At 39.3% G+C, this 25,632-nt stretch overlaps 1 protein-coding gene across 1 annotated transcript in view; it reads left to right on the forward strand.

The window, feature by feature from the left end:
• The window catches only part of LOC116396720 (catenin alpha-2), a 72,711-nt gene that overhangs the window by 28,048 nt on the left and 19,031 nt on the right, over nucleotides 1-25,632 (forward strand). The window contains exons 2-5 of the mRNA XM_031871497.1: nucleotides 9,573-9,665; nucleotides 11,556-11,712; nucleotides 13,603-13,803; nucleotides 21,739-21,890. Coding sequence (XP_031727357.1) covers nucleotides 9,573-9,665; nucleotides 11,556-11,712; nucleotides 13,603-13,803; nucleotides 21,739-21,890 — 603 coding nt within the window. The remainder of the gene's footprint in view (nucleotides 1-9,572; nucleotides 9,666-11,555; nucleotides 11,713-13,602; nucleotides 13,804-21,738; nucleotides 21,891-25,632) is intronic.

Here is a 25,632-nt window from a genome sequence, read left to right on the forward strand (position 1 = left end):
GAACTAAACACAGTGTACTGCAGTGTACTCTATCACGTATAAAACTGTTTGAATATCAGCAAGAGCTTTGGTGCACGCTGCATTATAGTTGATGTGTTATTTATTAACACCCCAGGAATAATATTCAAAGATGGTGGAGGACTCATGGCCATCAGGATGGAGACTATTTTAATTGTGTTGTTGATTCTGCTCACAGCTAGTGTCATGATGGCCTTCCACGTCTTCACACTTTCTTGTTCTCACCTGAGAGAAAATCAAACGAGCAAGTATTTAAAAGCACAGGAATCAATGTGACATTTCCATGGGCACATTTAGACTTCCTCAGACAGAACTGAACCAGACAGATCAGATCAAGAAGTCCATCTGGTGCATCTGGGATCTCTGAAGGACTTGTGTTGTTTTTACACAACTTGAACGTACAAAACGATATAGCTTTTCTTCAAGCAGAAAAGGGGGTGGAAATGATTTGATGCTAATAAAAATCAATCACATCAGCTCTTTTATTTTGCTTTGATGTATGAATTTCTGATTTCAGCACTCGCAGAGGATATCATTTTTCCCTCACCTCGGATAAGGAAAAACTCCCCCCAAAAATACTTTCAACTGGGAAAAAAAGGAAGAAACCTCAGGGAGAGAAACTGAGGAGGGATCACTCTCCCAGGATGGACAGACATGCAATAGATGATGAAAAACGTTTTACAATGTTAACCACAAACAATCCGTCTGCATCAAGATACTATGCAAAGGTGTCTTTCTGAGTTACAAAATACGCCGAGTAGGGATGAGACCACGTTGTTTTGTAAGCAGATCAAAGGTTGTAAAGCAAACGTTTGCTGTTTATATTTCTAAACATGTATGACATAGAATGAGTAATTATTCAATCTTATAAATCATCAATGACACTAACTCCTATTCTCATGGCTGATTTTCTGTTCACCGATCCCCCAATTCAAAGGCTGAGGCATTAAGGACTGACAAATGCTGACCTTTCCCACTGTGTGCATCTATCATCCAACAAGACTAATCATGCTTTTCTTGTGCCTTAGATAGATTTGAGAAGTCAGGGGGATGTGATGTGGAGAAATGTCAAGGTCTTGCCATGTTCACATTTTGTCTGAGATTGGACTATGGAGTTATACATCCTTTGGATCAACTGAGAACCTTGTCCTGTATGAAAGAGGGAGCTCATTTTCCAATTTATGAAAGGCCAAATGGGACTAAGGTAGAATAGATTACATCTTAAACATGCTCATTAACTAAAGTTTCAGATATAAAAGCATCACACCTTGCATGACCTTTTGTTGGAGAACAAATCTTGCGTAATAACCTGCTGTTCAGAATAATACATTTTCCATACTTAACAACCTGTAAATACAGGCAGAATAAATACAAACTTTATACGTTATATCTGTTGGCATTTTGCACTGAAATTTAACACTGGCACTTTGAGCAAGGAAGCAGTTTTGACACTGCAGCTACTTTATGTCATGTCGTGCTGCAGAATTTAATGTCTTGAAAATGGCCCTGATTTTGGCTGTGTCATTTAGGTTTCACTGGCCACTGAACTGTACGTTGGAGAGAGCAGCAATTGCTGTCTGAGTCTAGGCACTTTGTCATGGGTGCCACACAGTGTAAATTGATGCCAGCGTTTGACAGGAACTATCGAGCGCTCAAATCTCCCTCCGCTTCGGTAGTTAGATGTCTGCGGGTCTGCTAACAATATACAATGTGAGACTGTATTGTGTTGGCATTTGTTGATAATTTGAGCTAAAAGCAGTGATGCATCTGCTACACACCTGAATTATGCATTGTCATCAATAAGTATACCGTTCTTTACAGTACAATGGATTAAACATTTCAATTCCCCTGGAACTGTTTTTAAATAGCTTTTGTTGCAGAGGGACTGTGAAATGTACAGATAGATTAAAAGAAACAACCCAGAGGTCCATTTTCATAATTATGTTTTGGTGCCAAGCCTGACTGCTTGGCTAGCACTTTTAGAAAGGGAGGGAGGGAGAGAGAGAGACCGAGAGAGACCGAGAGAATGCAAAGAGAAATCGATACTTCAGTTGAAACAGGCCTAGTTGCTTTTTGTTTCATTTTTTCATTTCTTTCTTTTTTCGGGAGGAGTAATGGAGAAGAACTGTGAGAGAGACATTCTGACCCCTGTGGCTGCAGCACCAGCTTGAGCAAAAGGCAAAATATGTTGTAAGATGAACAAACTACTGTGCTACCTACCTGGGAGACATAACTCTCTGACTGTATAGGTGGTACCAACACTCCCTGTGCGAGTGATTGCTCGTAGCTATATGAGGAGAAATCAGTCTAGCCAGCCTTTGCTCTTCAAGACAGGAGCGAAGCAAAGCAGCAAGACACCAAGGCCAATAGGAAGTGTGAATAGTTGTTCTCTGCCTAAGGGAAAGTGAGTCAGCCATTTGTTCTCATCTCCCTTCTTCCTTTAAGGCCAGCCATTCACAGCAATGTGAATGGCTAACTGGAAGCTGGAAGTTGTTCATCTAGTGCATGTGCAGACATTCGTACACACACACACACACACGTATAAACCGTATATCCTTGTCCCAACACAGCTCTGTCCAGCTTGCTTTATGATTTGTTTACATTGCTTTAAATTACCTCTCTGTGTCCCTTGTTGGACTCAATACAATTTTATATGATGGATATTATTCTCTAGGTGCCCATCCTCTCGTCCCATGGCCCTCTGCATTTAGGCATTCAAATTTCAATGTAAATAAATCACATTTTGAAGCCTTTGTGTATGTGGCCACTGACAGGAACCACTGCTCCTTGACATTTAGCTCTAGAAAGGGGTGAATAAGCAGAGTACAGACTTATTTTGTATTACATCAGGTGCCTCTACTCTCCTTTCCGGTGTTGTGTGTATGTACGTCTGCGGCCATGTGAATGCGTCTGTACTTGTCTCGACTGTGCTGTCCTCCACCCCAGCTGCTGTCTCATGTGCGATTCTAACCTCTCCCTACAAGCAGTGCTGGTTTATCTCTTGAGCAGTCTGCAGCAAATTATCATATTTATCGAGACGCCATCCATGGTATTAACAGGAATACCCAAACCTCAGCTGCGGCTCCAGATAAACGACCACTGTAAATCACATGCTGTCAGCCTCTCATGAACGTCATGGTTGTCAAGGAGACCGTGAGGTGATTTTGGAGAGCTATTCAGTTTTAATTCATTATCATATAGACTCGAAAGAAAAGAGTTTTCTTTTCTTGGTCAAAATGAAAAGTTTAAATCCATGCACTTCTTACTACTTCATCCATAATTGTCCTTATCATCTGATAGTAGTAATGGGGCATTTTAATTAATAATTATCTTAAATATTAGGAATGGCTGCAATGGAGCTTCTGCTATTCCAACACAAATAAAAGCATCAATATTTAATGGAAATTAAGCCAGTATTTATTTTTAAATCATTAGGCATTCAGAGTTGTGCAAGACCTTGTGCAATGTCTGAAATAAAGATTGACACAAAACAAAAATCATAGAGCAGAAAATGGAAGTGAAGTAAGTTATTTAAAACTGAAAACATCTTTCTGCAGTTTTTTTTATACACTTTACCTTTTCATGAAGTTTGTAATTCAACCACCTCTTTTTGTGTGAGATTAGGACCTCCGAGAGATGTTCTAGAGTTAAATACGCTTACATATGGCATGCTCTAAGAGGCTGTTTTATATATTTCCAAGTCAAAGAAACAAGCTATGCAAAATATATAGAGTTCCTAACATGTAGTCATAATCTATGAAAGGTCTCTCGGTTTGCAAGTATGGCATCGTTAAAGTCATAGTAAGAAAACAGAGGACGGACAGATTGTTTATGTTGTGAGCTTTGAATTTACGGGGACTATCTTGGTGTTGTGCACAGTTGTTGGTTGGACATAGATCAGGACGCAGCTGAAGGTTAACAGTTTTATTACAATAGTACTGTTGATGAGGATAGGTTGAAGAGAGGGGGTGGCTTGCGACTGCAGATGGAAGATGTGGAATGGATAGAGGCAGGACGGCGGGTCAGGCAGAGGAAGCAAGGGAGACAAGGTTGGCAGGCAAGCAAAGTGGCAGGCTGCCCAACAAGAAACAAGCACAGGAAACAAACAAGCGTTCATGCAGGCTACATGAAAACAAGGTAAACGATTCACTTAGATACTAAGCTTGAGGCCTGATCGTACAGCTACCACAGTAGTTGACACAACAATCTGGTGATGAGTGGTAAAAGAGCCCCTGTTGATATGCAGTAGAGGTGATGAGCTGATTGCTGGACGGTGCTGGTAGGCAGGTGAGTAGCAAGACAGGAAAGACACACTAACACAGAGTTAAACCAGGGACAAGGAAGCCACATGAGGAGTGCGGATCACAGGGAAACACAAGGTAGAGACAGTGGCATGGCTGTTGGCTGTAGCACTTAGTGGAGTGAAGTTCTATTGAAGACCAATTAAGAGTTTGGCCTCCCAGCTTGGTTCAAAGTATTAAAAATTAGTAGTACTTTTTCAGTGGAAGAAAGTCATGGCATACTATAATCGGGGAATTACACAGTGGACTTTCTCATTTCCTACTGACTTCCACTGTACATCCCTACCTCAGTCACACACACACACACCTGTACCATCTTCCTATAGTAAAGGTTCCATGTGTACATTAGCTGGAGGTGAACTACTGTAGAAGCAGCTTTGTAGAGGATGCATTGACCGTATGGAATTGGGTCGGTGAACGTCCATGTTGCTATTAAGGGCCCTCAGTGGATGTCTGAGGGCCATTTTCTAAACATTACAGTTCAGCAGAAGAGAATTAAAACCCTGACTACTGAACACTATTAGTGTTAGAAATAGAATATTATTGCATTAGAAAGAATGAAAGACACTGTTTGTTTCTGTGTGTGTGTTTGCTTTTGTGCTTTAGTGACTGCATCTGTATGCATAGAGTTGATGAACCAAACCAGGGGTCTGTGGGGAGGCAGTGTGTGAAGGATTGTATCCCCGTCAGCCACGTATTAGTGGACCTGTCACTTTGTAAACTGTGACTTAAACTCATTTCCATTCTAAGTTAGGAAGTGTAGAGAGAACTCCTAAGTGCATTAGTGTCACACGCAATTTAGGTCCACTATCTCTCAGGCGAGGGTGGAGGGGGGGTGGGGAAAAAGGTTGCACAGGGAGCAATTTAAACAGCAATCTGCAATCAAAATGACTCTCGAAGCCATTCCCCAATTTCAAATATTTTGCTTCTCAACATAGAGAGAAGGAGAGACTGTTCAATTGTCTGTTATATTGTTTTCCAATATTAAATATTAAATATTGTATAAAAGGTTTTATTAAAATTATGTTCCTTGTTCATTTCACTTATAACAAATTACATTTGTCACTTAATAAGGACAAGGATGTCAAATTTGTTGTTGTAAAAATCAGTAATCCAGCAATCAAGAAGATCCAAGTGTAGAATAGACATTATAAACATTACCATGGCGAACATTCTTGAAAATCTTTTTCCTTTGTTCTTGTTATTTTTGACTTTTCTTGTTTGATATGCGGCAAAGTCTGGCATGCCTTTCGATGTAGTTGCAAGCCTGGTTGGCATTCTTCCTCAGGCAGTACGTACTTCCCTCTTTAATAGGGATTGATTTTCAAAGATGTGGTTCATTGTCAGATACAGCAGGTCATCGACTCCTGCCGCATGTTATCCCCTTTAGACTTGACCTTCACTCAACCTTGACATCTGGGGTCACCAAATGTAATGCACCCTAACCTGCTTCCGTCACCTATACGTTGTAGCTATGGTGTCACCACTGGGAGCTTACAGCTCCTGACTGTGTAGGAGTACTACTGCGAGAGCAGGCCTGTAATTGTTTCACAGTCTGCATACACTATTCCCCCGTCACATGTTCTGCTCCATCTATGTTAACAGTTTATTTATTGTGTTTTTGAGTGCATGTCAGTGCTTATGTGTGTGCCAACATGGTGAAAAGCAGAAAAAAGTGCAGTGAGAGATTATACTGGTTTTGTGCATTTAAAAGAGATAAAACACGACCCTTTAGCCCCATGTCAATAAAGCCTTTGCCAACCCCATCCCTGCAACAAGTAAGCATCTAGATCACAGACTTTTAATAGAACAAAGTGCTTCTGTGTTACATCACATTACTTAAAATGTCATCCCCACTGATTGCTTCTTCCACTCCTATTCTTCTCCTTTTTCTAGTCCACCTCCTGCTTCATCCTCAGGCGAAGCTGTTGTGCCCAGCACCTTGGCTGACACCGGCTCTATTAGTCATTCCTGAGAGTTAGTAACTGAAAGGGAGATTTGTGTTATGTAGCTGCCCGAAAATGGCATGGTTTACGGGGGCTCTGACCGTCCTGAGTGAAGCAAGGAGAGTCCTCTTCTGGCTCAGCTCTTCTGCTCTTTGGCACAGCTACTTAAGTGTTCACTCCATCCAGAATGATCAACGATAAAACATGTTAATAGTAATTCGTCAAAAGTTTTAGGCATTGCAAAAGGAATAATAGGTATAGGTACAACAAAGAGTAGCTTCATGAGATTTCATGGAGGTAACTAATTATATACATTGTGCGCAGACAGTGCTAAATAGCAATAAAGAGAGACCGTTAAGATGTTAATGTGTTACCATCATCAGTGCTTCCTGATTATAGATTTCAGGTTCTATAATACCTGCATAAAAAAAGAAAAAAAATTCAGTTACTCAGCTACATTTAGGTGAATTAGCTACCATACATGAGAATGCCCATCTCCCCAACTGCAGTGGAAACCTTCATCAAATTAGAATTGAAGCGATTATCCAGGGCAGAGCAAAAGGACAAAATCGATAGTTCTTTGTTCGAGGCTAAAATGAAGAATGAGCATTCAGCAGGGATCTCTCTCTCTCTCTCTCCCTATTGCTCCCTTCCTCTCCCTCTCTCACACACACACACACACACACACACACACACTTACACACACACCTCTTTGAATCGCATATTCTATTCCAACATCCTTGACCGTATCAGCATTAGGCTTGCACGGTGAAGTCTCAAACCTTCTGTCTTGGTTTTTCCCTCCTCTCTTTGGAAAAAAACCTCAAAGGAGAGGCACTTCCTTAGATAATTGCAATTGGTAGTTTTGGCTGGATGTTCCAGCGTTGGCCCAGGCCCAGCTCTCTGTGTTGGGGTAATAGGGAGTGGGAGTAGGACTGTTGGGCATGTTCCCAGCCTCCACAATGCCCTTTGCCCCTTTGCCTCACATGGGCTCCGCGAAGCCTCACATTAGCTGCTGGGCCTGAGCAGAACTAGAGAAAGAAAACTACATAATGAAAACAGAGAGAGGGGACTTGCTTTCTGCTGGTCAGGTACCGCCATTATACTGCAATTGGGGGAAAAAAAAGCTAAATGGAAAGTGCTGAACCTTTGTCCTACTTCTTGAAAGCCTGCTACTTGGACACGCTGCAAATGACACATTAAGGCTTTGTTATTCAATCAGACTTTTCGTGTGATTTCAGTTTCAGCCCACAAACTTACATCAAATTGTATTAGAGCAAAAATATCTCGCCACGAACACTCTCAAAATGGGTACACTCTATTTAGGAGAGATCTGACATGACGGGAGAGTTTTATTTGCAAATTCAATGGTAAGTGTTCTGTTAGTCGGAAAAACAAGAGCAAAATCAAAGCGGGATGCAGCTGAAGTCCATTTAAGTAAAAGGAAAAAAATAACTGAATCCTAAACAATAATGGCTTGATTTGGCCAGCATTCCTTACTGAGAGTGTTTTGTAGAAACTATAGAGCATTCATTTGAAATTGAGTTTGCCTCGACAAGGAGAAATTTGCAAATATTTCAAAGCATAAAGCAATAAAGGTTCTTGGAAATGGTCAGTATAGTTTACTGTAATGTAAAACAGAAAGTCAATGCAGTGAACTTGAATTATACTGGAATTGTCCTTTTAAATTATGCTGCATATGTTATTCAAACCCTCTGCAACCAGCCACTCACATTTATGTGGAACACAGACTCTCAATTGCATGCTGTTGTCTATCTCTTACACTCACACACACACACACACTTTAACACACACATCGCTTCACATAAAGGACTGCAATCCATCAATGTGCTCATTGCTGTCATGAGTAAAGAGACAGAGCTCTAAGGAACAGTCCTCTAACACAAATTTGATTTACCTCAATTTGCCTCAAACAGTGACATGTGAGCACTTGAAGTGCTAATACAGACTGGCACCTTTTGCTGCCAACAGGCATGTGTCTGTTTAGCTCAGTTTCAAAGCCTGGGCTCATGCTGCAATCTGATTTACTAAAGGATGGTATTGGATATAGAGTTTTAAGTTATGAAAATTGACTGTGTAATACAGTGGTACTGTGGAGAAATCTAACGCTTCACATGGGAATACAGCAGACTATGTGTTTCTTTCAGTAAGAAATTGATAGAGGTGTCATTGTGGTTTCAAATTTGATACAGCACCTTTCGTAATTTCCACCTAAACAGTCCCTATTAGCCAAACTGTTATGATATACTGCATACAGATACCAAATCACAAAGTCATCAAATGCCATTAATCAACTATAATTAGTTTCCCAAAAAACTGAAGACAAATTCACAGAGCCTGACGTATACTATTAAAACAAATAACCGTTAAAAGCTCTCTTCAATAAAGGAGTCAGGTTGGAAACATGTGATCAAGAAACCGTACTTTGATAGGACAGACTTAAATCAAAGTAACGGTCGTTTCATACATAAAAACCATCTGGCACCCTAATTATACAATAAAGCACCTCTTTGCACCACCAGGCCTCATAACGATTTAGGCATGCTAGTCATGGAAATGTCAACCTGATGAGTTAGGCTTTCTGTTTACATATTGTATGAACCTGGCCATTTTGGATCTGAATGAATCCAATTACCTTTATCCCAACTTTTGCCATGTCACTCTACTATGTCACAAACTGTATTATCTGTGGTCTATAAAAATGAGTTCCCACACATAAGTTGGACTGACACAACATCTATGTCAATTAACTCATCATGCACTCATCAACAAAGGTATTCCCACCAACTGTGTAGCAAAAAAATGAAATTGCCCCCTGTATCGATGTATATGTATGTATGATGTGATACTGGCTATTGATATACAGTAGGCATGTGGATATCTATAGTCTTTTTAGCTCTGAGGAAAATTCAAACTCAAAAGTTTAACTGTGGAAGATGCCCACTTGATTTGTCTAACTGAGGCTGCCTTGGACTAAACTTAAGAATGTATTTTTGGACAGGATGTGGACTGCCGATTTTGTCCCCATCACTTACATTAAAAGTGCATTAGGACTGTATCTCTCGAGCCAGTACGGACAGAAGGAACGAGTAAAACAACCAAAAAGTGTTTCATTGTACATAGGTTAGGGGAATGTTGTTTTATGACTTGAAAAAATGTGAACCAATGCTGTTCAGTTAGGAGTCTGCCAGAGTGCGAACGAGAAAACGTTTCTATGCTCATGACCTTCAGGTAAAAAGCACTTCATTATAAGTGTTGTGTCCTTTTTTTGCTTGGTTTTATTCAGGTGGCGAACCTGGCTTGCTCCATCTCCAACAATGAAGAGGGTGTGAAGTTGGTTCGAATGGCTGCCACCCAAATTGACAGCCTATGTCCACAGGTGAGGACATAAACACACTCATTCCATAAAAAAGCACTCTTTACACAAGCACTCGTCAAAATATTTTTGTAATTATATACTCTTCTCAACTCGTCTGAAAGGGGTATCTAGAGTTTTTAAAAATTGGAATAGCTAGAAATGACAGGGAAAGAATTACTGCTGGCAGAATGGAAGGCAGAGCTATGACTAATGTGTAGGTGGACCTTGTAGTACAAGTTTCTCAGGATGCACGCAACGGAGGAAGTCAAAATCGATCCATTGTTTTCAAGGTTAACGGAAGGCCTTACTCGCAAGGGAACTAACGTAGTAATTGAGAAGAGAGATGGAGAAGGCAGGCTGACTTTAAGATTCAGGACCTAATGTGCAGGCCCATCTATGCACACATGCTGAGACCCACTTACTTAGAAAACTTTGTGAGGAACCGTCTCCTGATACCTCTTGGCAATGCTCAACACAGACAGATTACAAAACATAACAGACACTGACTTTGTGGCTGGGGAAGGAGGAACAAAGAGGGGGTGGAACAAAGAGAAATATTTCCATCTGTTCTGGGTAGAGTTAACCCCAGTCCTTTATCTTTACACAAGCAAACAGACACACAGGCACTCACACACACACACACACAGGTCATGTCCAGATTATAGCGCCTGGTTTCCTACATCAGATTTTTGTTTTTTTAAAGCTATATCAAAAAGCAAGAAGAGATAAAGAACAGGGAGGGAAAAAACATGATACTTCTTGTTAAAGTACACATGCCAGCTGTCATAGTGATGTGATTAATACTGCCTCTCGTAAAATGTTATGTGAAGAGTCTCAGCAGAATGTTGCTAATCTAAAAAAATTAAAAGATTATGAGGAGGTAAATTGCCTTTTTTATTTTATCACTTTAAAATCCTATGACATGTTGTCTATCTTACATAGATCAGATTCCTGAAACCAAGATACTTTTTGGAAAAGATGCCAGCTCTCTTCAAGTTTTAATACATCCATGGGTTTTCTGGAAAGCACACATTTGTGTTTTTTCTCATGAAAAGACCAAAACCAGCAATTAATTCCTACAAAAAACACTGTCTCTTTTGCCAAATCCTGATATAACTCATTCAATTGTGTCACATACTTTCCTCTTAAGGAAAATCTATCAATTTCTTCATTAGGATGAACATGGACAATGTCGTTTTTTGAGTCATTCATCTTGGAATGACACAGCCGTGCTCGTGTAAATACTCACTAGATCCCCAAAGTTAAAGCTGAAAATACAACCCAAAATATGTGCTTTTACTCCTATTTGATGAACCATGATTTTAAAAAGTGCTGAGCTAAGTTTTGAAATGATCTAGCTTTTTTTTTTTCTTTTTTAAACGAGCCATGTATTTGTGATCTTGTTTAAAGATTAACATCTTCAGGAGGATAGAATGGGGTTGAGAACCACAGACAGGGTAGGATAGCCAGATAATTTATAGAGACTGCCTAATGCATGATTACCATTTGTTTTGATATTTTCATGGAAATTTGTTGACAATATTCAGAACCGGATGTATTGGCCAGTTAGGAGTACACATACCAGTTTTTTGTTTGCTCTCAATGTACATGCACATAAACAGAAATATAGGTAAAAGCAAGGACAACAAAGCTGAACAAGAGTAAACAAAGATTTAATTAAGTATGTACATACCAGTAGGTGAAATAATATATATAAAAGTTATATTTATACAATCCAATAAGAAACAACAACATACAATGTCTAGAAGTTAGGCCATTTCTGTAAATTTTAAACAATAATACAGTTTCTGAAAGAAAAGAAAGAAAGACAGCCTTATCCTTTAACATAATACAATATGTGTTGTTCTTTACGTACCTTGTGTAAAAATGTTGGCCCCTCTTCCATGGCAGGTTATCAACGCTGCTCTCACTCTGGCTGCCCGTCCCCAAAGCAAGGTGGCCCAGGACAACATGGACGTTTTCAAGGATCAGTGGGAGAAGCAGGTGCGCATCCTAACCGAGGCCGTGGATGACATCACCTCTGTGGATGACTTCCTTTCTGTGTCAGGTATGACGCAATACAGCACACATTCTTAAATGATTGGCTAATTAAAGAAAGCAATTCCTAATTCCCATTCACTCACACAATTTTATTTAGTGACTGGTAGCTTCAAACATGAGAAGAAATCACAAAATTAAAATGTAAATCACAGAAAACTTAGAGAGCAAAACAACCTGAAAACAAACAGAACATTGTTTTGCTTTTGTTCTTTGTTTGATTTTGTCTGTTTGCATTTCATTTTATATATTTGGCCCAACATCTCCCATTCACTTGTCATTTTCTTGGGATGTAATAAATGTAGCTCTTGACATGTATACCAACATATAACATTGTAAATGTTAATCTATATGGAGTTTGTCTTCTCACTACTTCACATTCAATAAATTCATGAGGTACACTTTTGGTTGGTGGTAAATTAATTTGCCAGAAGCCTTTAAAGAGAAGGTTAGATGAAATTAATTGTAATTGTTCAGAATTATATATCTCTCTGTATCAACCATGTACAATATTAATCATCAGCACTCAATATGTTAAAGGAACAGTGTATGAGCTATAGTGGCCTCTAATGGTGAGGTTGCAAATGGCAAGCAACAACATGACCCTTTGTTGACCCCTCCCTCCCTTTCAAAGAACTACAGTGGCCCTCAAGTAGGGACAGGTATCTTTAGTATTTTATTACACAAGCACCTACTTTTATCAGTACTCGGTTCTTTTTTATGACGAAATGATTGCTTTTAAATTCAGAACAGGATTAGAAGTTATTTATAATTTAGATATATCTAAATATTGTTTATAGAGCAGCAACAGTTTTGTTTCTAACAGCAAAGTCAGTATACAAAGTCATTAGTATATGACTCGAAACAAATCTAAATTGTTAATAAAATAAATAACATTCCTGAGTAAAGTTTATAATTGATAATAATCAATAATGAAGAACACAGACATTATCAGTCATCCCTCCTGTCCTCTGTCATCCTGGCTGCTTTGTCTCAGCTAGCAGAGAAATGTATAAGAACAAACTAAGAAACTATACAGACACACAATTCTGTTTTAGCTTGTTTGTAAAAAAAAAAAAAAAAGAATAATAATGATGTTGGCCAATCTTGCGTGCTGAGCTTGTGTAAACATAGCAGCGGTGGATGACAGTGGCTGAATTAGGTTTCACTTTCGGTTCCAAGTTGTTGCTTGTTGAACAAATGTATTGAGAAAGTATTGGCTTTTTACTTGCGAATGTTTATTGCAGGAACAGTAACGAGCACAGTTGCTGTCAACTCGAGTAATCTTCACTTCACCTGCTTCACTTCACCACCACCTCTCTGCTCGCTGACGCATCGTGTGTGTGTGCGTGTAGTTGGAGGTGCTCAGCCCGACAGAGAGAGCAATGGAAATGCTGGCTTCTGTGTGATAATAAATTACAACAAAACATTAAAAAGTACCAAGAAAAAGCACCAGTAACGTCAGAGTTTATCAATAATCCGATCTTTTAATAGTTTAACACAGAGTTTAGGTACCCATCCCTACCGTATAATGTCAAAACCTGAATGGGCTAGAGCTAGTGCTTGTTCGTGTTTGTCCGTTCTGGGCTGCTGTAGAAACATGTAGTAGGTGCAAGTTAGTGGACTCCGTGGAAGAGGACCCACTCCCTAAGTAGAGATGAATGGCTTTTCTAAGCTAAATACAATATAAAGATTCTTAGTTTCAGGTCATTGTACATGAATGAAAACAGTTCTGCATATTCTAATCCATTTCTGCCAATTAATCCCCCTAAATGTTATACACTGCTGCTCTAAACATGACTGGCCATATACAAAGAAAGAAATGAAGAATCCAAACATAAAAGAAAGCCATTGGTCCCCGCCAATTCCATTCACTGTCGTTCTTGTTTGCTTTTCCAAGAGAACCACATCCTTGAGGATGTCAACAAATGCGTAATTGCTCTGCAAGAGGGAGACGTGGACACTCTTGACCGAACTGCTGGAGCTATCCGGGGCCGAGCTGCTCGCGTGGTCCACATCATTAACGCTGAGATGGAGAACTACGAACCCGGGGTCTACACCGAGCGTGTGCTGGAGTCCATCAAGCTCCTGTCTGAGACTGGTTAGTGCGCTGTACACAAAGCTGGGGTGGCACAAGAAGTCACAGTTTAATGTATTACAGTGTATTGTAAAGATTAATTCAGTATCCTTCACCTTTGTACTGTACTGCTACAACCCTTTTGGCAATTAAGCTACTTTCATGAGGAGTAGTGCAACACACACACACACACACACACGCGCTAGCACTTATTTAGCTTCCCACTCTGTTTAGTGACTTACAAACACAGTAATTGCCTGTATGCCCAGTGTCCCACAGTTTGGATCAGTGTCTTGGCTCTAACACCAACCTTGGACACCACCTGTTCACTCCTCAGCCCACAATCCATTTTTTTTATATGTTTCTCTTTCTCTGTGTGGCTTCTGTGTCACAGCACATTCCAGGTGACCTGAGTTTATCCCTGTGGCAGGTCAGACTGAGAGACAACACATGTCTCAGTCCCACCGAAAGAGAAGTTTGGACCCAAATTTGACTGAATTACTTTTCACAGTGTATGAGGTGTGAGGATTCAGTGGGGAGGAAAGAGTGCATTTTTAGAGTTGTGTTTAGTACTGTGAAATCTACTTAGTATATACTGGCATCTGAATATATAGACATATACTGTATATCTATATATATAGCTGGGGAGTTTTACGGATTCAAGTATAAGGCATTGTAGGCCACAGGAGTGCAGGGCCCACCAAAGGGATGTGCTATTATTGAGTGGAAGAAAAGTAATTCATGCGTCATTATCCTTTCAGAATATTAAGTTGTAGGCCACATTAAAAGACTCTGGTCTCTTTCCTGAACGGTTGTAGGTCCAGTTCTGGATACAAAAGCGTTGGGTCAAGACCCGAACCGCGGTCCACCTATTAGTGACCCCCTGACCTAAAGAATAAACTCAAAACATTTCTTAAATCTCAAAGATACACATAAAGCATTTTGGTGAGTAACACTGAATGTAAACATAATTAACTTGTCGTTGTTCAGATTGAAAATTCAAGGGACATAAGGTCTATTACATATGAAAACATAAAAGCAAGTCCGGTACTGTTGTGTTGCTACACAAAGCCAAAATTTGTCACACACTGCCAGAGTGAGTAACAATATTCAGGGTTGTAAAGCTTCCATCGCTGGCATTTAATACGTGGGAGAAGGGGAGAGCTTTTTTCAATGTTGGAGTGGGACGCTGTCGCTATTCCCTGTAAGTAGCACACACCAGTGCAGATCGGATACATAACAAAAAAAGTTTCAGTAAAAAAGATTCATTCTGGTTTATGTTGCTGACTTTTTCTGCAACACAAAAGCGGTTCAGCGAATAAGAAGTCAGTGTTTCTTGTCATGAATTCATTTTCTTTGAAGTAGTATGTTAGAAAAGAAGAAAGGGTCCGGTGTCTTTATTTATAGTAACATTTTTGCTCCATGAAATAGCTCCTCAAATCTCTCAAAAGTAGGTGCTTACATGCCTTTAAAAAATTCACCATTGTGAAAAGTGGACAAACAAAAAACACAGGATGAAAGGAAGGAAGTAATTTAGAAATTACCTATCCACAAGAATGAAACCACAATCCCTCTTTTACAAAAGCCCCCCTCTTCATTCTCACCCATCCATCCCTCCCCCGGTTTCTATCTTCATCATTAGAGCCAATTTAGCGAGGTGCTATATCTATTGTTTGCTCGTTACTTTCATCTGCCAGGATAATTGAGGGACACAGTCCCCCCACTCCCTTTGTTAGCTGATAAGTCGCAAACAGCATCAAGTGAATCACGTGTGTCACGTGTCAGCCAGTCTGCTGGTGCTCAACTCCACCATAATGGACTGCACACAGTGCTAGTTATTCTTTAATCTTTATTTGGATCCCCATTAGCCTCCACAGAGAGGTCTCCAGTCTGGTTATATGGTGTCTTAAGCACATTCTGTTCCATTATTGCATAATTTAGTTTAATTGATTGGGGTAATTAATTGATGAAGTATAGTGGTAATATCTCTTGGACACTTAAGGTCAATTTCATACGACCATAACCCTGTCACACACACAGACTTTATAATTGTGCTGCTGTACTATTAAACCTCCATGGAGAATGGAGCTTGTGTCTAGTCAGCAGGACCCCAGAAGCGTTATGTCGGTATTACTGACAACAATGAATGAAGAACTGTTGATGTTGTGGCATCATAGCGATTGCCCGCTGTTTTTTCTTAATCATTATAATGTAAATCTAATGGACGAAATGAGAGGCGTATTAATGCTTTACACAAAAGAGAGATGGGGAAAAAAGGTTAATTAATTAGAACCAGCATTTCTATTTTATGAGACTCTGTTCTTTTAGTTCACTACATTTCAGAAATTCTGAGCTTTTTTCCTACTTGTGATGGTTTTTAAAGAATAAGGTTTTACATGAAAACAATTCCCTTCAGAATTATAAAATGTATTATTGAGCTGTGTGTGGATTAGTTCAACCACCTACACACGATGATGTACTCCTTACAGTTTAGACTGAAAACTGTAAGAACTGCACTGTTGGCTACATTTACACATTTAGTACAAAACATATTTATTGTTCTAATTTCTAATTGAGGACAGTATGACTACATTTTCCCTGAGATAATAATAATAATGCATAGTGCCACTGATGCAAAAAAAACCTGAAACCAGCACTACAGCTATAGACTTGCAGTTTCAGTCCAATCTTTACTACCTTGTCGACAAGAAAAGTGCTTGTTGCAACTGTTTGGACTTGCAGATGTATACTGTCTATAGGAAAGTGATAGCAAATATACTCCTTGAGCCACCTGCAGACAACGAGTGTTACAGCTACAGTATTTTTCTTTGTAATAGTGTCTGTTTGGATGGGTGTATTTGATGTTAAATGTTTAAAGTTGAAACCTGCTAAATGCAATACTTTTGTTAACTGGAGCAGCCTTTCACCTAATACTGGGAGTTTGTGATTAAGTTACAAGCCAGTTGTGTGCTCAAATAAAAGTTGCTGCTCCATTCTACGGGACTTCAGTTGGACTGTAGCCCAAAGCAGGAAACCTAGCATAAAATTGACATGACGATGTATACATGAACAAGCATCGGATTTTATGATGGTGTCCTGTCTGATTTACACCTTAAGGTAAGGGCTGAGATGATAGTCCATACCGATGCATGAAATAGGCAAGTCTCACTGGCTGCATGGCCTTAGGGAGGACTCCTGTCTTACATAAACTTTAACGAGGCCTTGTGTGCTTTCGATTGTGGGTGCTAATTGAGATGTTAAGGCAGGTTACGGGCAACTGTGTTAGACCAGCGTTTCATCGGCTCCATATTTCTCTTTGATGAAGGGCTGTTGTGTTTTCTCTTCCTATTTCCCTCTTAGTGGTGGTAGTCGGGGGTTTTTAGGGGCTACCATCCACATCTGATCTGGACCATAAAGCACTTATTGATCCTTGTGAACTTTTGCCTCCCTCTCCCCTCAGTCCTCCCAGACCTGATGTCTATGGATTTGAACACAGTCAAGGAGAAATCTATAGCTGGGGGAAAGATGATTAAGTGTTGCTGAACAAAGAAAAAGGATATAGGACCACACACTTTTTAGAGGGTACTGAGTCCAATTAACTAGACTCTACCAAAAAATCAATAGCTGTCAACACGGATTTCACTAAGCGATCTGAGCAGGGATTTTAGTGGAATTCATTGATGTGGTCCCCTTTTTCCCTGTTCTCAGTGGTGTGCATGTGTAGAACATTTATCCTGTGCCTGGGTGTGTGTGTGTGTGTGTGTGTGTGTGTGTTTGTCGATGTTTGAGTAGGTTGTTTGTGTTTTTATTTGATTGCCCCTGTGTTTATGTCCGCGGCAACTTGGCCAATCGCAGCCTTGCCTGTCTTTCTGACAGCTGCCACATCAAAACGGACGCTTATCACAACTACCTGCCCTTTGACCTTGTCTCAGTTTGCCCATCCCTCGTTCTCATATTGAGTGTGCTCAAATTTATGACTGGGCCAAATACAGCCAGCCAAGGCACACAACTCTTAGCTGTAAAGCTGAGCCATAGATTCCTGACAGACAGTCCACACATGGGCCCGGGATTGAAGTGTCCTTGAGAGGGAGAAAAATCAATAGCCTAATGGGAAAGTGGTTATGGCTTCTCTCTCTTTTCTCCTCTCCCTCCTTCTTCCCTGAGACACTTTTCTGCCCACTAACTCCCTGTGTTTAAACTAATCTTCTCCTCAAAAAAGGGACAAATTTTCAAGTCGATCATTAATGTGGTGCCTGGAGAGGGTAGATTAAAAAAACTGATATATGGCCTTAGTCAGTGTGCCTTTTAGAGAAGCAGGGTGGCGTTCCTCCTTGCCATTACACCAAGGCACAGTAAATAGGATTTAGACAGGGTTTTGCAGCAAGTAATAACACACATGCACACACTGCCACCCACATGTTATAGCTGTAAATCAGTGGATCAAGTGCACTGAAAGGAAGTGCAGCAGAGACTTAAGGGAGAGAAGTAAAGACACTTCACACTGTCTACTTTGAAAATAATAGCTCTGAGAACCAGACTGTGTGGCTGGCCCAACTAAAAGTAACTCACCATAAATATAGAGCATTTATTGTAAAATCTTTAATCACAATACCTTGTTTGTGACATCAATGAATCAGTTGTACTTAAGGGGACTGACTGGGTGACACACCCTTTAAATTGTTATCTGTTGTTACAATGATGGGAGAATAGGTTTTAGCCAGAATAAGAAACAGATGGCAAACTCCCGAGTAGAGGAGGTAAGGCTTAATCTGTGTGTAAATAGAGCTGGGAGTTACAGTGGAAGAGAGTGCTGATGAGAAAATTGCTATGAAAGGAGCAGTGCAGTATGATGAGGTAGGTGAATCACTTCAACGAAGGTTGGAATGTAGATCAGCAGAGCTGTAAGCAGAGTATAAGCAGGAGCTATAAAGGCTCTTAATCTCGTAACTTTCAATGTTCTCTCAGATTTCTTCTCGAGTTGCTTTAAAGTTTGATGTAACATTTTATCACACACACATACAGTATATATATCAGTATTACATAAATATTTTGCTATTAATTTGTGTAACATTGAAATGAAAGACATTTTTCAGACTACATGTGATACCTAATGTAACATTTTATTTATGCATAGTTTGAAGATAAGACTTTATTGATCCCAGAGGGAGACTTTCTATATTGCAATACCTTGGAACATATAAGTGAACGACTATTTGTGCAAAAGAAATGCTCTACAGCCATGATGCATCTACTATTATTTCCTTTGGCGTTTTTGTTTCTGTCCACCTGATGAATTTTACTCTAAAAGTTGGGTTTGTACAACAGAAACAATGGGCTGTCGACACCATAGTCTGTACTAGTCATGTGATCCTTTACAATCGATCCAGTACAAACACTGTACTATTAGAAGCATGTTATAGAAACGGATATAAAAATACCATAATAGAGCATATAGTATAACATAAACCTAAAGACGTGGAAGTAGTTTTGTTTTGAAGCCTTGAGTTTGTTATATTGATCGTTGCCATCTTGTTTTTTTTGGCAAGAGAAGGTGTCGCTAGGTACAGCCTAACGTTGAACAAGTCATTTTTAGGTGACCAAAATGTTATAATTAAACTTCACGAACTGAAAACTCACTGTGACCGGGTCAAAGTTGTAAGACGAAAACGCAGACAACTCCCAGACCAGACCATTTCGTGGTAGCGACCTATCAATCTTAAGGTAGCCACATCCTAAAACATACCCTGCTTTATTTTTTATTTTACTCTAAATGGAACAAAATATACAGATTTATCATCATTCTTTATTGAAGAAGACTTGAAACTATAGCGACTGATTTTATTTGACTAGAGGAGTCGCCCCCTGCTGGCTAGTTTAAGGCGCTTCCACAGATCCGAAGGTGCATACAAATGTGAGAATAAGAATACAGTACTAATGGAGAATATTCATCATTATTATAAAGTGATATAAGAAATATACTTTGTAATATGCAATGTCTTCTTGGATCACTTTAATTCTGTATCATTTTAGTAAAATCAATATGTCATAGGAGTTCAAACTGTATCCCCCAAGAACAACACAAATCTAAAATCAAAATAGGCTTAAAGTTGTACGTAATGATTTAGTGCAGGTTTTGTGTGAATCATTGCTTTTGATTGTTGCCTAAATTGAGCAGTCTTCCTGCTAAATTGAGATCTGAGCGTCAACAACTGTGCAGTTTGTGGTGTTTGGAGCTCGTTAAACACCGCAGTGGGGCACGCCATATCGGCTGTGAGGTTTTTAAGCATCCATTGTATATCCAGAACTTCTCACTTTAAATATGCTTAAAGCCTAGGGGGTGAAAAGAATCCATTCCTACATGGTCACATTTAATTCCCTTCATCATTTTTCAACTGGAATGAGTGAAATTGCTCCTTACCATCAGCAACTTTGCTCATTAAGAGCTTGGAGATCATTTAAATATTTCTATTTAAAACGCCTTCCCAGCAATTCCCAAAAGCCTATTTTACGCTTCTGCAGTAAGTGGATTAAACTGAATTAAAAATGAAAAGGAAAAGAGTCTTTTTTGTAGTGCCTTTTATGTTTGCTGAAATATAGCTTGAGTTTTATATCACATAAAATAAGTATACTGCAGATACACCTTTAGTGCAAACTGGCTAATTGATTAAGTTCACTCTGTAAGAGAGGAAGAAAGTGTTGAAAATGATAATAAAGTCACACAGTTGGCTTGCTGCCGTACTTTGTCTTTTGCTCTGTTTTTCTTATTCCAATCCGTCTGTCCTCATTAGACCTGTCTTCTCCTCTCAAAAGAGGGCTGTCTTAAATCACTTCTACTATCAGTATCTACTCTTCAGAAATCCACTCCTTATGTAAACATATTTATTGCAGACTATTTCCAATTCAGTCGTTTTTCTAACGTATCCAAAAAGCAGTCATTTACTTTAAAAAAATGAATATTTAGCATTGTTTCATCGACAATATCTTTACAATTGTGGACTAGAAGCAAAGGCACAAGTGAAAGTGGGGTTAAATGCATTCATGGTGTAGCCACCATAATACAGCATATGAAGACAGACAGACCTTTCCTGGCTGACAACTCTCTGTCCAGGTAAACCTTGGCTTTTGTTATGATGATTTGCGACAGCACAGCGTTCTAAAAAAAACTCATTATTAAACTCTGCATTCAATTATTGTGACTCAAGAGGAGATTACGTCGAAAGGTAGCCTGCTAAATATTCAAACATTCAGTCCGTATTCGTGAATATTTAATAATGTATATTCACATTCAGCACAATTCATTTGAAAACACAAAGAGCAGAAAGCTCTTCCATCGGGTCTGGCCAATTGATACTGACAACAAAACCAACCATTTTTATGGTCAATCGAGACTTTTCTTTTGTTGCTTGGCTTTTGTTTGGCTCAAAAGAATGATGAATTTGTTTCCATTTATTGTGATTTGACAGGCCGAGCTTGCAAGTTAGCGTCCTTGTATGTCTTCTCACAGGTTACACACATGCACACAAACACACACACACACACACACGTACAGACACCTCCACATGCCAAATGCCAGCGTACACACAAACAGATCTGTGACAGACGGGCCAATCTTCCTGTTGTGTAAGCCGAGGTGAAATAGTTATTAATTGACATGCAATGTGCAAACAGCATATTGGCGCATACACAGAGGTTTAGGGGGACAATCTCACTTTCTGAAGTGCACAAATGATCAGAGTCTGACACAGGATGTAATCCTGCTATTTGATATGAGAAGGTTCTGATCATGGCCTCAACTAGAAAACCTACGCAAGAATATTCATGCCTTCACCATGCCATTTTAACGTTTTCTAATTGATAGACTTGCAGCTATTCTGAAAGATTACTAACACGTGATACACCTGACTCTCATATCTTTCTTTTGTTCTCCTATCTACCTCCCTTACCTATTTCTCCCTGCAGTCATGCCCCGTTTTGCTGAACAAGTGGAGGTTGCTATCGAAGCACTGAGTACGAACCCTCCACAGGCCTTTGAGGAGAATGAGTTCATTGATGCGTCCCGTTTGGTCTACGACGGCGTCCGTGACATCAGGAAAGCTGTCCTCATGATAAGGGTATGTTCCTTACCTTCTCAAAGAGCAAAACACTCACTGAAATGGTTTAAATGCTCTGCAAGCGTTAGACAGAAATGCATGTTTGGAAATGCTGACCAAGTAATTTATTTCTGCCTTCCTCAATATTTTGAAAACATTTGATTAGGTATTTTGTGAATTTACCTAGTGTTGCTGAATAGTCAGGCAGTTTAAATGTATAATCTACTTTGCAATCTACAATCACTTCAGTCCATATATTATAGCCTTTTTTACCATATAGTTGATCATTTCCTGACTCACAAGACAAAGTTGTCACACTCACCGACACCTTTCCAGTATTTGCCTCTTTACTCTAATTCTAGCTACACACATGCGGTACATTATTGGTTTAGAGCAAACTGTGCTACTGACTAAAACATATCTACAATAAGGATGAAGAGAAACATAATTGAGATCTAACATGCAATTGAATTCCCATTTGAGATGTCGCCTGTCACATGATCTGTTTTAGTAGGCAGAATATTTACAGCATGTCATTATAAAAATGCTGCATAACATGACACCAGCAGCTCTACTGTCTCACATACTCTGATGTTACAGTATTTGCATTTTTCACCCGAACTGGCCCTTCTCTCTTCACCGTGTAATTCATTTATTCAACTTTATGCAGGCTGGAAGGTTTCCCAGTGCAGCTCTGGAAAAAATCTAATTATGGAAAATAATTTGATGTTGGTAAATAATGTAAAACAGGCAGCTTTGAACTGCCCGGGACCAGCTGGCTTCATAATCCCATCCAAGTTCAATTACTTTCAGAGGAAACAACTTGGAAGATCCTTGCTTTCGCTGTTGTCTAACTCCATCATATAGATAGCAAATGTTGGTGCCACGTGTAATAGTTCTGTTTGCACACATTTTTAAGCGTCTGTGTTATTTTTCTCCCACTAAAGCCGAGTAATGGCTCCTTTAGAATTTTTACTGCACAGATCTTATGAGGAGTCGACGGATTAGGAAACCAATTCTCCACAGTGTTTAAAAATTGAGGCAGGTCTTGAGAAGAGAGTAAAGTTATAATAAAAGTTCTCAAAAACATAGTTTGGTACTAGCCTTTATGTACCCACATACACACACACACACACACACACACACACACATACACAGCGGAATAGTGTGATGGAGTAGCAAGTACTGGATACAATGGAACATGTATGAAATTGAACAGTGGATTGGAGACTGGAAACTGTAATTATATCAAGTGTTTACACTCTGTCCTTTAACCAACAAACTGACCTACAGCCTGTCTCAAGCAGGAGCTTCAACTTTTACTGGAAGTTCAGAGCTCAAGCAGCACTGCGTTACAGAAATGCAAGATGCTAAATTGAAGGGGATATGATGTTTCAGGTCCCAGTGAGACGATGAAAAACAATGTGAGAAAGCTGGAATTAATAATACATGCTTGGGTTTAAAGTCTTATCCGATGCCGTAACATTGTGTTTTAAGATACTATGAGACAAGTTTTTAAAACTCTGAAATATTATAGCAATAACAACAATTGCAATCTACTGGGTCACTTTTTTTGTCGAAAAACATCGTGAGGTTTTTTGCCCGAGTGCTCTGTGTCTGCACCTGTACTGTGCCAACCCAGTGGCCTCAATGAACAGTCTCACACAGCTGGTTAACATCTGGTTTTATTGCCCTGGATTTTGGAATCCAGCTACAGTATGAATACATTCACATGAAGAGGGGAAGGGTTGTCAAGTGCTTGAATTTGAGAATATGTTTTGATTTAGTGGGTTTGAATAGGAATACAGGCACATAACTAGCAATGCCAAAAGAAGTGATCATTCAAATAAACAAATAAAGCAAACTAAATACTAAAGTCTATTTAATAGAACATACCGGTGGAATTTGGTGTTCTTTCTACCAATGACTAATTAAGCTTAATTCATCACAATTAGTAGCTTATGCTAGTAAACAGTAAATGTAATTAATTGTTGCCATAGTTTATGGTCTACTAGCAACCCGTTGTGTGGTAGAAGTCTTGCCTTTAAGCCAGTACGAGCACTAGTTTTGTGTAAAACATTAATTATATCTCTGATACAATCAATCATCATGGAGAGGCTACATTCTAACAAGCTGTAAATAGAATTACCCACAGTGCTCTTCACAGAATAACTGTGACAGCACTGTGAATATGGCATTTTTTAAATGTCAGCATCATGCATGGTGCCTTTACTGAACAGGTTTTGCTCTGCTCTGCAGTAGGTAAACCATCCAGCAAAGGTTGCCATAGTGAGGTAGCTCAGTTAAGAGTGAGCCAGCATCATGATATCAACAAGCCTGTGTTGAAGTTAGCTGGCTAACCCACTAATCATAATTAGTGACACATCAGAAATGTATATTCATTCTTATTTTTCCACATATTACTCATGCTCCAAATGCTTTTTCCAATTACTTGTTGAAGGAAAGCTATATATTTTGTTTATTACATGATGCATGATTCTGCTTTTTTTTCTTTTGAAATAAAAAATAACAATAAATCAAAGGACTGTAATTACCTTAAAATAATAGCATAAAGCAATTGCAATTGCCACACAGCAATGTTTAATGATACATACAGTATTTATAGACTCCAAACAGACATTATTATAGGATTATTGTGGAGAAAAAAGTTGCGCAAAATTACAACTCCACTGAATTGTTGCATTTAAGTTGATTCCTCTTAAACAAAATGTAGCCCCACTGGGAGGTTTAATTTCTTGTTTTTGCTTTGCAGTAGTGAATCTGGAAAGCAATAAAACCAGCCTCGACAGATTCCATCCACAAAATATTGTCTCATACTTGAGTTGTATCTTGACAAACCGGTTGAAATATTCTCAAGGTTTAAAGCAATATTTTAGCAAATATTTCTGCAACTGACATTATCCAGGTGACCAAATGAATACAAGTTAAACCACTCTGCCCGCACTGTCTCTCTCCAGGGAGTTTTTTATTTTACAGTGACCCCTTTAATATATTAAAACTTGAATGTGCCTTTTGATATACTCTTATTTAACAGCAATGTCTATGTAACTACAGCTGCTGAAACAGGTTTTGTGCAAATGGGTCCAGATAATTATGTGTGAATTCACATGTTCATTATTCCGTGGTCAAACAGTGTTGCTATAATACCTCTACATTCCATCGCATTGTTTGGTTAATGATTTAAAAGGCACTAAAAACTGCCACTGGGTTTTTCTTTCCTGTAGGTCTCTTTAAACCTTCCCACCAAAGTTAATGTATAAATTGAAAAATACCTATAATTCCACATTTCTGCATTTTCAAAGAGCGTCACCCATTAGATATTTAATTTGAAAGAAGTGTTAAGTTGACGGGAGGAAGTCAGTTCTTCAGATGATGAAGATCTGACTCGTTTTATTCTGTGACATATCTGTCTGTCATATGCTGAGTTTGGTTTGAGTTAAAATAATAGATGAGGCATAGGCCAAATCCCAATGTCCCCCCTAAATCCTCAAACCCTGAACCCTCAAGGACTTACTGACGTCACCTGGTAAGTGGTCGAGTGTGAGAGACTGTGAGGGCTTGAGATGGTGTAAATAGGAATGGGACAGCACGGACTTCGCGGGGGCGCGCCTCAAAGTCCGTGAGTCCGTAAGGGGGGACATTGGGATTTGGCCATTGTATACTGACACACGGGAACATATGCTGTCTGTTACTCTGGATTCCCACACAGAGGGGCATGAAGTCAAAGTTGTTCTTTTTAACT

Source organism: Anarrhichthys ocellatus, unplaced genomic scaffold (assembly GCF_004355925.1).
Source record: "Anarrhichthys ocellatus isolate YVR2014 unplaced genomic scaffold, GSC_Weel_1.0 scaffold58, whole genome shotgun sequence".
NCBI classification, from domain to species: Eukaryota; Metazoa; Chordata; class Actinopteri; order Perciformes; family Anarhichadidae; genus Anarrhichthys; species Anarrhichthys ocellatus.